This window comes from Numenius arquata, chromosome 1, assembly GCF_964106895.1.
Source record: "Numenius arquata chromosome 1, bNumArq3.hap1.1, whole genome shotgun sequence".
NCBI classification, from domain to species: domain Eukaryota; kingdom Metazoa; phylum Chordata; class Aves; order Charadriiformes; family Scolopacidae; genus Numenius; species Numenius arquata.
In genome coordinates, this window is record NC_133576.1 from 126,073,264 (window position 1) to 126,088,307 (window position 15,044).

Sequence of the window (15,044 nt, forward strand, 5' to 3'; positions counted from 1 at the left end):
CTCAAGACTGTTACTGTAAAAACTTATCTCTATATTTACATCTTTTTCCCACATGATGTCTCAATTAAACTGTTGTAAATACAAAGTCATTAAATGCAAAGCAATTCTAGACACTGTTGGAAGACAGTAAATCCGCAATTTGAGATATGTTAAGTTTGCTTAAATATTAGTAACTTAGATGTGATAGTTCTTGTCACATTGTTTGTGCTGAACCTGAACATCTAATCCCTTCCTCAAGCATTTCCTCCCCTAAAGCGGTGGGACATGAGGCAGATCCTGCTGGGAAATAGCTCAATGCACCTTGATCCAGCCAAACAGGAGGGAAGAACAGAATTGCCTCTCTCCCGGGATGGGCTGATGTAGGGCCGAGGGGACTTGGCAGGACCTTGGTGCCCAGGCAGGGATGAGTGGAGACTTTTACCGTCACACAGCCTGCAAAAGGGATACATAGCCCTGCATTCCAGGTACCAAGGGGTTCCTTTGAAGACAGCCCCCTCAGGGGTAAAATCCATGGAAGTGGAGTGCAGAAGCCATGGACATGTGCCTCCCTCTACAGTCTAGGCCCCAAAATGGCCCATAAGAACCATGGGGGGACTTCAAATATGTGTTGCTCAGAGGCCATTTTGCATCCAAAAGGAGTATGCCATGCACAGCTACGACAAGGAGGAGAACGAAGGTTCTGAAGCAGATTGTGCATCGCTGGACTTAGTCTCAAGAAATCACAGTGCAAAAAAAAAATTTTACTCTGCAGAAATATTTGCCGTATTTGAGTTTCATTTTTTGTTAGTCAAATTGAATAACCAGGCAACAGAACAAAACAAACCAGGTGTCCTGGAGACCTAAGAATCCAGGTCTATCCAGTTTGGTAGGACCTTAAATAAAATATCACATAATTCACAAGTGACCCAAACAAAGTATTTCCCAGGAATTTTTGGTCATTCTTTTTACTTGGTATTCACTGTAGTGGGTTGACCACAGCCAGCAGCTAATCATCCACATACCCACTCACTCACTTCCCATGCACAGTGAGATGGGTAAAAAGAGAGAAAATTCATCAGTTCAATAAGTGAAAGGAAGGGGCCGTGGAGAGTGATACAAAGGCTCACCACTTCCGACAAGCAGATTGATGTCCAGACAGTCTCCAGGCAATGACTACCTTGGAAGACAACCTTCACTCCACCATCTTCTTCTGCCAGCCCAGTTTTGTAGCTGAGCCTGACATTATATCATATGCACTATCCCTTTGGAGAATTTGGCTCAGCTGTCCTGGGTGTGTCCCCTCCCAGCCTCTTTCCCACCCAGCCTCTTCCATACACTGTGAGCAGAATGTGAAACAGAGAAAGCTTTGATGCTGTGCAAACACTTCACCAATGCCCAAAATACTAGTGTATTATCAACACTGCTTTAGCCATAAATCCAAATACAGCACCATAAGTGCTGCTATGAAGAAACTTAATTCCATCCCAGCTAGACCCATAATATTCACAAAGACATTTGAGGAGCTCTTGACTTGCATTAACTCCACTGTTGGCTGCATTCATGTTGGGCAGAATCCAGCTGACCCTTCTGTCCAAGTCAAATGACCAAGAAAAAGTGTTCATTCACCACTGAATCATTCAGTTCTACCTCACGTTTTCATCCCACTCATGTCCAAAGGCAGCTCAGGTTTTAGTTTCTATATATGCATTTTTCTCTAGACAACAAAAACTCTGATGCCCATCAATGCATTCCACATAGGACATAGTTTCATGAAGCATCCTTGTTCACAGTAGGGTTACTCACCTCAGAAAATGTCACAGTGTAAACATTGCAGTGGCAATATTGTGAGTCTTCTTAACAAAATTTTACATCATGGAGCACTTTTACCTTCACTGTGTTGCTACAGCAACTTCTGTTATTAAATGTCTCTAACAGCATTTCTTCTGACCTTGAACTTTCTCCACATGGGCCATACTCTCTGGCATAAGCACAGGTTCTCTACTGAATGTAAATTATATGACTTTGATGTTTGGGAAGGAAATTATTTTTCTTGACCTACAACAGTCTTTGTCATTCAAAATCAAGCCAAAAAGATAGTCTTCAGAATTCACACAGCTACATCTAAAAATCAGCATCTGTTTCCTTTTGATATTGATCTTATTAGAATCAGATTGATTCCTGCTATTTTGAGCCCAAAGAAATGAAAATTCTTTTCACTGGAAGTTTTTTATTTTAATTCAAGCCCAATGTTCATTGAAACCTTTTCTCTTTTTGGAAAAAAAAAAAAAAAAGGAGGGGAGTTGACATGTTTCCGGCAGAAAATAAAGTGGAACGTGACACCTGTCCTTTCTCAGGAGGCTCTTGTGTTTAAACTCTCCTTTTCAGTTTTGCCCATGACGCTCTTAAAGATGTATGTGAGTTGCTCAATAGTTTGTCAACTGGAATGGGGCTCTGGAGGCTTTCAAATTCTTCTTGTCTTTATGAGGAAATAATCAGTACCACACACTAGAGTCATGGAGTTCAAACTGATTTAAACACATCCTCATTTCCTGCCACCCAGACCCTGGTCCAGATCCTTTTTACTGCCACAGTTAGACATAAAGTCAGCTGTTGAGGAAGAAAAAGACGAAACTGCTCCTAACAATAAAACAGCTTTTTTTCATCAAGCTTTAAAATTTAGACTTTGATAGATTTCCTGTCAGCCTACCAAAATGTACAGAAATGATCACATGGTGGGTATCTGGACTTTTTTCAATATCAGATGGGAGCATTGTTCCTTTAGCAACTGTTTCAGGCATTATGGTGTAATGTAGTCCTCTCCTGCATAATTCAGCAGTATTTTGATATAGATCATCTCTCTCTGAAATCAAAGTCTGTCTTGTCACGTCAGTCAGAAGCACATTGGACTTAAGCTAGTAACCCACAAATGCTTCCATGCATGTTCAGCTATACCCATATGAGCTGTCCTGTTGTGAGAAATAGTAATAGTCTTCCCATTTATGCACCTTTCCTTTTGGATTAGAGGTAATATGGTCACAAAACTGCACAGCCTGAAAAAAAAAACAAGCCAGTCTGTGGACTGGTGTATCCAGTCCTCAAAAACCATCACTTCCAGTGGGATTTGGTGGAGTGAAGCTGAGACCAGTGTTGGTCTCAGGGGATCAGGAAGGTTGTGGCTGCCCTGCTCAGCTTTGGTTTTCTCCACTAGGACTTCATGGACCTCTGTCGGATTGCAGTGGTACAGCCGGAGGTAGAAGATAGCTTCACATTTGTCAGGGTAATCTCCTCTCTTTTCTCCTTAGGACCTTCACCCATTCTGGTAAACTATGTTTTATATCTAGTTTTCCGCTGTAAAGAGACTCTCCTGAAAGCCCATCTCATTTGGGAGGAAAGGGATAAAGGCTTCCCACAACTCCTATTTCTAGAGGGCACATTTAAAGTGTTCTCTTCTGGTCTCTGAAAAAAAAAAAAAAAAAAAAAAAAACCGGCAGAAAACTCTTTAACTTCACTGAACTGCATTTCCTGCAGCACAGGACACCTCACCAGAGAATTTGAATCAGAAAAATAGCCTAGATAGTGTTGTGTGTCCTTAAGAAACGCCAGTAGTTTCAGTGAGATAGTGCTCCCACCCATCTGATCTCTGCCTCTGCACCAGCTGATACAGACAGGTTGTCTGACCAAAAGGCTCTTGCAAAATGCCTTTGTGTATATGGAACCGCGCAGGGGAGCGCAGAAAGAAGTGATTATACAGTAACTGTACTGATGAAGTTGCAGAAACTGAACTTCCCTGTGACCCTGTGGTTTCACTGCTGGAATAATATGAAAAGAGAGGGGCAAAGCTGGCTGCTAGCTGTGACATGACATCAACAGGGAAGTCAAAGAAAAGATTTGTTTAACATGCTTTCATTTACTTAGAATAGTGATGACATTACAATAACACCACAAAAAGTGAGTCATGTATGTAATCGCCACTTGGAGCTATCAGGATCTATATAAGCGCTTTAGCTGTGGGCTTGGGAGACAGAAGGTGAAACCCTTTCTGCTGCAGCAAGGCTCCTTGGCAAGCTGGGCACTATGCGATACCTCCTGCTTTGTGCTGCCATCCTCCTCCCTGAGAGTCTTGCTTTTCCAGCACAACTTCCACTAACATCATGGAGCAAATTAGACTTTGAGAATCTAAAGGTATGTTACCAGGGGAACAACGCAAGCGATTTATGAATAACCTGACTTTTGATTCAGCTTCTACATTCCTTTCCTATCTGCTTATATTATCCTCTTATCCTACATCAACACAACAGTTTTTGCAGAGGTGACATAAAACAATTTAAACTTGCTGACAAGCTTAAACATCCTAAGTCTACCTTACAAAAGAGACCAAGTTTCAACTGGTAAATAGAAGGGAGCCTGAAATTTTTAAAACATCTCAAAAATATTATGTATACTACTTTGGAAGGCTGAGGATTTGAATGCTCAGTAATTTTTTTTTACTTAAAAGCATTGCTTGCTTACAGTGTTTTGCTGCTATTGCAATTCTTTTTATATATGCTAATCAATAATACAGGGCAAAAAGCATTTAATAAACAGAAATGGGAAGAAAAAATACATGTAAAACTAGCCATGACTGCAGGATGAAGAAATAGTTCAATCAAATGAAAAATGCAATTACATATTAATTTTTATTTTCCTTTTCTTCTTCCAGACATATCTTGATAAATTCTTTCCAATTTTTACAAAAACACCAAGCCTTAGTTTAGAAGAGAGGATTAAAGAAATGCAGAGGTTTTTCCACCTGAATGTAACTGGAAATTTAACTGCAGAAACAGAAGAAATAATGAAAAAGGCCAGATGCGGACTCCCTGATATAACAGGTTACAAGGCACTTGCTGAAAATTCAAGATGGGGAAAGACACGTTTGACTTACAGGTTAGTGACGTTTCAGGTTTTAAAGGGAAAGGGCTTGCTTTGTGTTTAACTATGTGAGTTTCTTTCACACCCTAAATGACATTAACCCATTTCCTTTTGCTGCCAGGATTGTCAATTATACACCTGATCTAACCCCAAAGGAAGTGGATAATGCAATTAGAAGGGCTTTCATGGTATGGAGTGATGTGACTCCACTGCAGTTCGAAAGAGTATTCTTTGGATATGCAGACATTGTGATTGGATTTGCATATCTTGGTGAGAATATCTGTCATTATTAAAATGCAATGGTCCATATTTCGCTCAAAGTATGTATTTTTACACAGCTTTAAGAAAGAACAAAGAGTTTGGAAGTATTCTGAATTTTGCATAAGTTTTATCTTCCTTTTATCATGCCACAAAATTTATGTTATGACTCAGTTTTACCTTATGAAACCGTTAGAAAATCCTTTCAGATTTACAACTGTGAAATGGAGGGAGAATTCAGCTCCAGAATGAGACACCTAAATTTAGACGTTCAAGGTTCTGTCTGCCGTGACAAACAGTGCAAACTAATGGGACCAGATCTGTAGAGTAAAGCAGCTGGTTCTGAAGATCCAACCTCCACAGGCTGGATTCGGGCATGTTCAGGCAGGTTTACTTTGGTCTAGATCTATTTTGGTTCCCTGGACTGATCAGTCTTGGGCAGCTGGCGTGCATTAGGTTTGGCCATGAAGAGTACCTTCTGGTTGATTTTCTTCTAGAAGGAATCCCATTGGTGCACTCCAAGATTGCACCAAAGTGCAAGCCAAAGCATGGTATATGCAGATGACCTGTAGAGTCACTTCAGAAGCTCGCTTGTGATCCAGACTAATACATGATGTAGCTATACCTTTGACTTGTGCTTGGCACCTAGACTGACTCAACTTAGCCAAACTAAATGCCTACTTTAAGGTTAGCTGACTTGTTCTCTAGATCCATTGACCATATTCACTAGATCTCCATTGACTGTAAGTGAAGAGCAGACACCTGGCTTACAAGTAGATGACTACATATAAACACCCAAATGTCCCAAGCTCATGCTTCACTGATGGGAAACATACTGTGTTGCCATGAAGAGTCAACTAATGTGCCAGTCAAAGTGAGAAAGGATCCTGCAAGCTGGAATGGGTTTTAATCCCTCGTCACACACTAGAACTAGGTCTCTTCTGCCTGTGTTATCCCTGCCCCAAGGACTATCCACATGGTCTGAGGGAAAGGACACAGAATGGCATTTGGGTCCCCAAATACTCCTCAATCACGTCGAAGCTCACTAAGGGGTAGGAAGAAATTTTCAGAGATGGTACAAATATATCATCCTGTCAGCTCTTGCACTTGAGGTAGGAAATGGTAACATTCCACATGCACTGTGGTAGAAGTAGGTAATAAACCATACTCCAAGGCTGGGGACAAATGAACTTAGCTCTTCAGGAATGTGGTTATCAAAAATCCAAATCAATACCAAATCATTGTCTTCCACTAAAATCAGTACAACTAAGAACCTCTACAACTAATGTTGCGCAGCACTTTCCAGCATTGAAAACATTCAGATGCTTATAACATTGTCAAGCATTAAGTATTTATTCTGAAATTATCCCTGATTGCTGCCTTAGCAACACATTTCTAACAACTGCTTAAAAGAAAATGTTCAGCTCTTTCTGAAACATGCACCAGCCTGAATTATCATATATAAGTTTTGAACTTAAATCATGAATTTGGAGAGTGTTTCCTAACTTCCTCCTCATTTTTACAGCCTTGCTGGTATTTTAGGATATTTTTTTTTAAGGATTAATAATGAACAAAACTAGCACAAACAAGCATCATGCTTCGATTTGCTGAATTTAAACATTACAGCTGATGACACCTGATGACATTTATTTCTTTTCAAATGCAGCGCATGGTGATGGATATCCTTTCGACGGAAGAGGTAACGTACTAGCTCATGCATTTGGACCTGGAGACGGGATTGGTGGAGATGCTCATTTTGATGAGGCTGAAAGGTGGTCAAAGACAGATAAAGGTAAAACCCACATGTGTGTATGAAAGAGAAAGGCAAATATTGTACATGTTAGAAGAACACAGCCATAGGAAATGCTTTCCATAACTCTTCAGGTTTCAGCACCATTTCAGTACCAACATTTCTGTTATTTTCAACTGCCTTTCTAAGTACTTGTCCTTCATTATCATTAGCAGCTACATAATGCCTGTTCTGTCCATATTTTAAAGCACTTTTCACAGGCTGAACAAGGACTATGAACAAGGACTTTTCTACATAAGTTACAAAAAGGTAAAATTACTTGCTTGTAAGAATAAGGTTGACTAAAAGCAGAGTTGTAAAGAGAGTCTCTAGATGCATATGCAAGGGATCAGTAATGTTTTTATTAAAATATTACAGTTGAATAAGAAAGTTCAGTAACAATTGATTAAAACTGAGGTTTCATTCCAATGGAATGAAAGATATACATTCTCCTACTACTTCGATTCTTTGTATGCTAAAAAGAAATGCCATACATTTAACATACTTTTCTATGCTTCCATGTTGCAGAAGTTAATTTGTTCCTTGTTGCTGCTCATGAATTTGGCCATTCTTTGGGACTTTCTCATTCAGATGACCCTAGAGCTCTGATGTACCCTATCTACTCATATGTGGACCCGTCAACCTTCAGACTTTCAGAGGATGATAAGCAAAGAATTCAGAATTTATACGGTAAATTCATTATGAGAATTAATTTTCAAGATAAAACCTACTGGGGTACAGATTTCACTACTCTCTCTTATTGTAAGGGCCTCATCATGTTACCAAAAAGAAAGAAGGGGAACACACTAGGGAAAAACACATTCCTGTCTACTCCATCCACTATGTTCTTTTTGTTATGTGTCCACACTGCAACCAAGACAATGGAACAGTAGTGCAACTGCCCAGCACACCGTCTTCCTGCACACCTACATATTGCCAAACAAATCCTGTGGACTTTGCTCTGCAAACGAGCTGTTTAGTGAGTGTGGCTACTGGCAGGGAAATGAGAGGGATACCATGCGACTTACCAAGTCAATGGGACAGTTCAGTGAAGGTGGAAACTACTCAGCCGTAGGAGTGGAACAAAACCAGAATTGACCCCATAGGGTAAACTCTGCCAAGGTTGCTTTTCTTTAGGCATCATCTTCCTCAGGACATGCTAGAGGAACACTAGGAATAAAATATAATTGCCTGCATTGTCCATTTCCGGTACAGACTCTATGTGTTGTGCTTCTTTCCCACAGGGAAAAGGTCAACAAGCTCTTGAAGAAAGTGCTTCAAAAAGACCAAAGAGCTCACACCTGGTTGTTTTGGTGTTCCCAAAAAACTTTAATCCTCTAGATAATTAAAATGGTAAATTCATGGAATGCACTTTCTCTTCCTGAATTTTTATATTGATTTATTTGCACTTTATACAATTTCATGTCACAATTAAAAAACCCCAAACTTGTATACTCTGTTGTGTAATGTGTTTTTTTTTTTCTTCTGGCATTTCACTGGAGGATTAAATAACTCCTGCATGTGCGATAGACAGACAGACAATCATCTTTCTGAATAGAGGTTTACATACCTAAAGAGTCTGTGTGCATTTACTGCTGGAGTTACAAACCCTCCTCCTGTCTTGCTTTCAGTTCCCATGCATTGAAATGCATGGGATTCCCATGCATGTCCTGGCCCTTCACAGTACCTACTGCTGCCTCCTCAGGATCACAGTGTGCTTCCCGTAGCACTTCTTTCAGCATGGGCTGGGATGCTTTCCCAAAGGCAACAGCTTTTCAGCTTCATGTCCTCCCTGGTTTGCCAGAGAAGCAGGTTTGAGAAGCAGTGGACTAGGATTCCCATTGTCCACTGTGATGTTCATACACCTCTCAGGTATTTTGAAATTAAAAAAAAAAAAAAAAAAAAAAGAGAACGGGAATTCTCCTTCCCTCCTTTGGAAGGGTAATCCCACATTGCCAGAAAACAAAAACAAACACAGACAGACATAACCCTGGAAACACTAGAATGACCTCCTGATTGATTGCTGGAACTGGCCAGTTGTCTGAAGGACCTGAGCTGCCCTCTGCTGCAGGATGCCTGTCTTCCTGCCATTGCTGAATAGCTGAAATGTCATAGGAAAATGCATCCATATATCTCAATCCCAGGAAAAAATGGCCTTGCCTTCCTGGGTCCCTGAGTTTCTCACCTGAGAAACTACAAAGCCTCCACTGGGATCAGTCCCTGGAGAGGTTGGGAAGGATGTGATGAGAATGGCTTACTTTGCACACAGGTACTCGTCTACAAACAACAGAGCTTTTTTGCATATTTAGCAGGATAAACTGCTATGGAACCAACGGTTTCTCCACTAGGAGTTTTTTATGCTTCCTGATGGGGAGAAAAGGCTTATTCTACATCAATACATTTGCCAAAAGTACCCAAAGGTCTAGCCTCTCAAAAGCTTGACAGCAATTCCCAGCCTTTATCCAAAAGCCTTTTCCTGTTCAAGAGCTGCTGCCTGGTGATACAAGGGCTCTGAGTCAACATACAACTGGGAAAAAGTTTTGCCCAGCCCCAGGTTTGGTGCAGGACACCTGAAGCAGGAAGTCTCATGGGCAACGTGGGATACAAGGAAGTGGCAGCATCTTTTGCAATTCAAGGGCCAGGTGGAAAGGAAGATAGGTAATTTTAATCTACTTACACTGAGAAGATTCATATGCTGCTCTCTGAGCCACCAAACATAAACATTTCCTAGGATAGCATCTAAACACTAATACCCTTCCCAAAGTAGGCCTAATTCCCAGTCGAGTTTCTGGGTACCAACTGATCTCTGGGGTTTGCTCCTTCTGGCTCCCTGAAGCTCGAAGGGATGTGAATCAAGTTGTAAGGAATGAAGGTCAATTCCTCTCTGACACATTGAGAAACTACCTTTTCCTGCTTTCCTTCTAACCTCTTCTCATCACTCCCTTCCTAGCTGACACTTTACCTTCATGGTACTGCATCAGAAAAAGGATCTTCACCCTCCATGGGATCCCCACTGCTCTGTGATTGCCTTAGAAGGGCCTTCAGCAATGGCAAGGGAGCAACACTACAGCCACCTCCTCCATAAGGAGAGGGAGCAACCACCTTTAGAGGGAAGGAGAGAGAATTAGAGCTCACAACCTGCCAGATGGTCAGCAGTTTATTCCATAAAAATTCCTGTTTGTCCAGTTCATCTAACCAAGTATCTGCTGCAAGAAGCAGTACCAAATGGTGGGATGGCTGAAATAAGTCACTCACAGAGACACCCAGAGTGTCAAGGACAGGGTATGAAGCATGGTTCCTTCAAGTTCTTCTGCTTCAGAAAAGTTTCTCACAAGTAAGGCGGAAGTTTGAAAACACTCCCATCAGTTTCTAGACATTTCTTCCACATGAATCTCAAAGATGAAGTAGCTAGCACTAAGTGGACATTATTCTGAGGGCACAAGTTTCTTGAGGTATGAGAAAACCAGGAAGTCGCAGGGTGAGAGGGTCAGATCCCAGACTGCATTCAAGACTACGAAGAATGGAACTAGTGAGCTCCACAGCCTGTCTGGATGCTCAACGAACTTGCGTCGACCTGGGAGGTCCTGGAAAGACGCAACGTTGACAGAAAGTACCTTGTTCTCATGGCCAAAGTCCCCACAGGGAACATCATGCCCTTTACTGAGCTCAAGTCACTCTCTAGTGCTTATTAAAGAGAAAAGACGTAGAGGACAGATGTCATCAGAGAAAAGACTGTGCAGAAAGAACCATTCCTAATGACACACAGGACAACCCATGTATCATGCTGGAGGAGACACTGTACTGACAAACAAGGGAGGTATGAGAACAAATACTTAATTGAAAGTAGCAGATCTGTTTTCTAATTTGTTACAGTTAGTTTCTGTATGAACTGAGATGACTGGGATAAAACTCCAGAGGTGTATTCCTTGGAAGCCTGTCCTGATGATGGGATGGACACATCTGGAAAACAGCTTCCTGTGAGTACATGAGATGACTGGCCTGCAGCATGGCCAGCACAAGATAGGAGTGAGGCATCCTTGTGTCTTGAAGAAGGCATCTCCAAGAGGCAGCAGTGCATAGCATGTGAAATGCTTGGGGCTTGCACAATCTTGGGGAAGCGTGGCTGGAAAGCTGCCCAGCAGAAAAGGACCTGGGGGTGTTGGTAGACAGCTGGCTTAACATGAGCCAGCAGTGTGCCCAGGTGGCCAAGAAAGCCAACGGCATCCTGGCCCATATCAGGAATAGCGTGGCCAGCAGGAGTAGGGAAGTGATTGTTCCTCTGTACTCGGCCCTGGTGAGGCCTCACCTCAAGTACTGTGTTCAGTTCTGGGCCCCTCACTACAGGAAGGACATTGAGCTGCTGGAGCGTGTCCAGAGGAGAGCCACCAAGCTGGTGAGGGGTCTGGAGAACAAGTCATATGAGGAGAGGCTGAGGGAACTGGGTATGTTTAGTTTGGAGAAGAGGAGGCTGAGGGGGGACCTCATTGCCCTCTACAACTACCTGAAAGGAGGTTGTAGAGAAGTGGGTGTTGGCCTCTTCTCCCAAGCGAATAATGACAGGACCAGAGGAAATGGTCTGAAGTTGCAGCAGGGGAGGTTTAGATTAGATATTAGGAAGAATTACTTTACTGAGAGAGTGGTCAGGCACTGGAACAGCCTGCCCAGGGAGGTGGTGGAGTCGCCATCCCTGAAGGTATTTAAGAAACATGTAGACATGGCACTTCAGGGCATGCTCTAGTGCCTGAGATTGTTGGGTTGTGTCTGTTTGGGGGTGGGGTGTGGTTGTGGGCATTTGTTTTGGTGTGGTTTTGGTGTGGTTTTGGTGTTAGTGTTCTGGGATTTTTTGGGTGGGTTTTTTTTTTGGTTTTTTTTTTGTTGTTGGTTGGACTCGATGATCTCAAAGGTCCCATCCAACCAAAAATATTCTGTGATTCTGTGAAATAAAGTAGGAGCTAGGATTTTTGCCCTCAGAGAAGGCAAAGGTACCATTGATGCATCAGCAGCACCTTATCTCTTGCCAAGCTCCTGCTGTGCTTCCATTCACACACAGGACCTCTCCTTTGGGGAAAAGGCTGCCACTGGTTCACCTCACCCTACTTACTCAATGTGAACTGTGCAATATCTGCCTCCATCTACTGGTACAGCTTGGCAAACTGCACTGGCCTTACACCCTGTCGTAAAGCACATCTTACCAGTCCACAAGCCCACAGCCCTACTGTACAGACCACCATCAGGGGGAATTAGGGGCTGCTTTCCATGTAATTTTTCACATGCTCTCTCTAGTACGTATCTGAGGACATCTAAGTGCATTATGTCACTTAAACAGCATCTGCTCCCTCCTCTTCCATATGGAAGAGAAGGGTATTCACATAGTATTTTGTTTTGGTAGGGCTTTGAATTTTTTCTTGCTTGTACTACTGTTCTTTTAAATAAAAATATATTTGATTTGCAGCTTTGCTGGTCCAGATAGTACAACAAGCAACAAATGAACTCTCAAATGTGTTAACGTTTCTGATGGGTCCTTTGACTGTCCACATATAAAGGATAAGCTTTATTCCTGTTTTTAAAAAGTCATGGCTACTGCCCTAGGGAAGCTATTATCGGGACTTACCCAGTCATTTGGGTATTCTGAGCCTCCTCCATCAAACACGGAGTGATATTCTGAGAGGGCAAAGTCGATATACGTGTGATAGAATTGTGTACAAGAGGTGCACAGATCTGTAGGAAAATATTAGTTCTAATTCACGCTACTAATTCACCTGCTGTCTAATAAAAGTTTAAGACAATTTTTCTTTAAGAAGTGCTTTCAAATATAATTGTCATATAAATTTCTCTGCCCATATAGATGTATGTAGAGATTAAATTTGATTAGTATAAATTGAAACAGTATCACATCACAGGTTAGTTATTTTATTCATCTGTATATGAACTCAGTGCTGTGCTCTAGCTTTTTTTCATTATCCAGATTTTAAATACTTATTATTTTATAAGGTTTTGAATCAGTTTGAATATACAAAGACTTAAAAAAAAAGTGATGAAGCTTGTCATTTCCTGAGCCATCATAAGTACTACAGGAAGAGCCCTCATCTCTTCTCATCTGCCTTTGCCAAATACAGCAGAAACAGCATTTTACTCAAAGCACTAGCAATTTCTACAGTTTAAATACATAGCATTTTGAGGTGAGCAGGGGGCACTTACTAATCCCCCTTTTCTAGCCTTAAATCACTGCTTTTTCCTTTCACATTAATCTCTTTACATAACATCCCTCCTTGTTTTTAGATGTTTTTTTAATTCCTGTGTCTGCGTTGTCTCCTCATCCTTGGTGAATGTAACAGTGCTTGGTTATGTTGGGGTAACACACATTCAAACACAATCTCAGTCCTTTCTTTCAGTCTACCATTTCTCCTGCCCAACAGGGACAATCATTTTAATCTAGAGCTTTTCTGTGAAATGCGGGGCATGATGTCCTTGGGATTAGTTTCTTCTGTAATCTTGGAAATGGAAGAATTTAATTATACAAAGACAGCCAGAAAGAAGGTTATACTGGGCAAAAAGACACTTTCATTTATCTTTTAATTTATTCATTTCCCCAGTGAACAGCCTGCCAAAAAGAGAAACAATAGTAAAAAATATAAAGACAGTGAAACAGGAATGAAGTGAGATGGCTGCTTTGACATTGCAAGGATGGACAAGGAGTACTAGGTAAAATATCTCAAGTTAAGGAATACACCATCATTTTGAGTTCTTAGCTACAGGAAAATGGTCCTCCAACACATGAAGTAACAGTGAGTCCAGCTCTAAAGCTTATATAGCAGGCTGAAGGCTGGGCAGACGGGGTGGGGGTGTTGCCCTCTATGTCAACGACCAGCTGGAGTGTGTGGAGCTCCACCTGGGGATGGATGGAGAGCCAACAGAGAGCTTATGGGTCAGGATTAAAGGGAGAACAGGGGCAAGTGACATTACAGTAGGGGTCTGCTACAGACCACCAGATCAGAGTGACAGGGAGGATGGGACCCTCTATAGGCAGATAGAAGCAGCATCGCACTTGCACACCCTGGTCCTCATGGGGGACTTCAACCACCCCGATATCTGTTGGAAAGACAACACAGCAGGACACGTGAAATCCAGGAAGTTCTTGGAATGCATTAATGATAATTTTCTTCTTCAAATGATCGAGGAGCCAACAAGGAGAGGAGCTGTGCTGGACCTTGTCCTTACCAACAAGGAGGGACTGGTGGGGGACGTCAAGTTCAAGGGTAGCCTCGGCTGCAGCGACCATGAAATGGTAGAATTCAAGATTCATAGGAAAGCAAGGAAGGCGTGCAGCAAGCTCGCTACCCTGAATTTCAGAAGAGCAGACTTTGGTCTCCTGAGAGATCTGATTGGCAGGGTAGTGTGGGAGAAAGAACTGGAGGGGAGAGGGGCCCAAGAAAGCTGGTTGGCATTCAAGGATCGCCTCCACCAAGCTCAGGAGAGGTGCATCCCAAAAAAGAAGTAGTAAGGCAAAATAGCCAGCAGGCCTGCGTGGATGAACAAGGAGATGCTGGACAAGCTCAAGACCAAAAGGGAGGCCTACAGAGGGTGGAAGCAGGGACAGGTAGAATGGGCAGAATATAAAGAAACTGTCCGAGTGGCCAGGAACCAGATCAGGTAAGCGAAAGCCCAGGCAGAACTAAATCTAGCCAGGGACACAAAAAACAATAAGAAAAGCTTCTACAGATATGTCAGGGACAAAGGCAAGACTAGGGAAGTTGTGGGCCCTCTCCGGAACAAAACGGGAGACCTGGCCTCCCAGGATATGGATAAGGCTGAGCTACTGAACAACTTTTTTGCCTCAGTCTTCACTGGCAAGGGCTCTAAACACACTGCCCAAGTCAAGGAAGGCAAAAACAGGGGCTCTGCAAATGAAGAACTGCCCACAGTAGGAGAAGATCAGGTTCAAGACCTCTTAAGGAACCTGAAGGTGCATAGGTCCATGGGACCTGATGAAATCCACCCACGGGTCCTGAGGGAGCTGGCGGACAAAGTTGCTAAGCTGCTTTCCATCATATTTGAGAAATCGTGGCAATCTGGCAAAGTTCCCACTGATTGGAAAAAGGGGAACATAACC

General features: G+C 42.3%; 1 protein-coding gene across 1 annotated transcript; it reads left to right on the forward strand.

Moving 5' to 3' along the window:
* Positions 1–4,053: 4,053 nt before the first annotated feature.
* MMP7 (matrix metallopeptidase 7) lies at positions 4,054–8,201 on the forward strand. The gene is made up of 6 exons (XM_074150146.1): positions 4,054–4,161; positions 4,679–4,902; positions 5,009–5,157; positions 6,812–6,937; positions 7,463–7,624; positions 8,179–8,201. Exons 1-6 carry the CDS (start codon positions 4,054–4,056, stop codon positions 8,199–8,201), a joined length of 792 nt encoding a protein of 263 aa, XP_074006247.1.
* Positions 8,202–15,044: the final 6,843 nt, after the last annotated feature.

Coding starts and splice junctions, on each gene's coding strand:
- MMP7 (XM_074150146.1), top strand. CDS start 4,054: ATGCGATACCTCCTGCTTTGTGCTGCCATCCTCCTCCCTGAGAGTCTT. Junction 5,158..6,811: donor GATTGGATTTGCATATCTTG/GTGAGAATATCT, acceptor TTTCAAATGCAG/CGCATGGTGATGGATATCCT. Junction 6,938..7,462: donor GTGGTCAAAGACAGATAAAG/GTAAAACCCACA, acceptor TCCATGTTGCAG/AAGTTAATTTGTTCCTTGTT.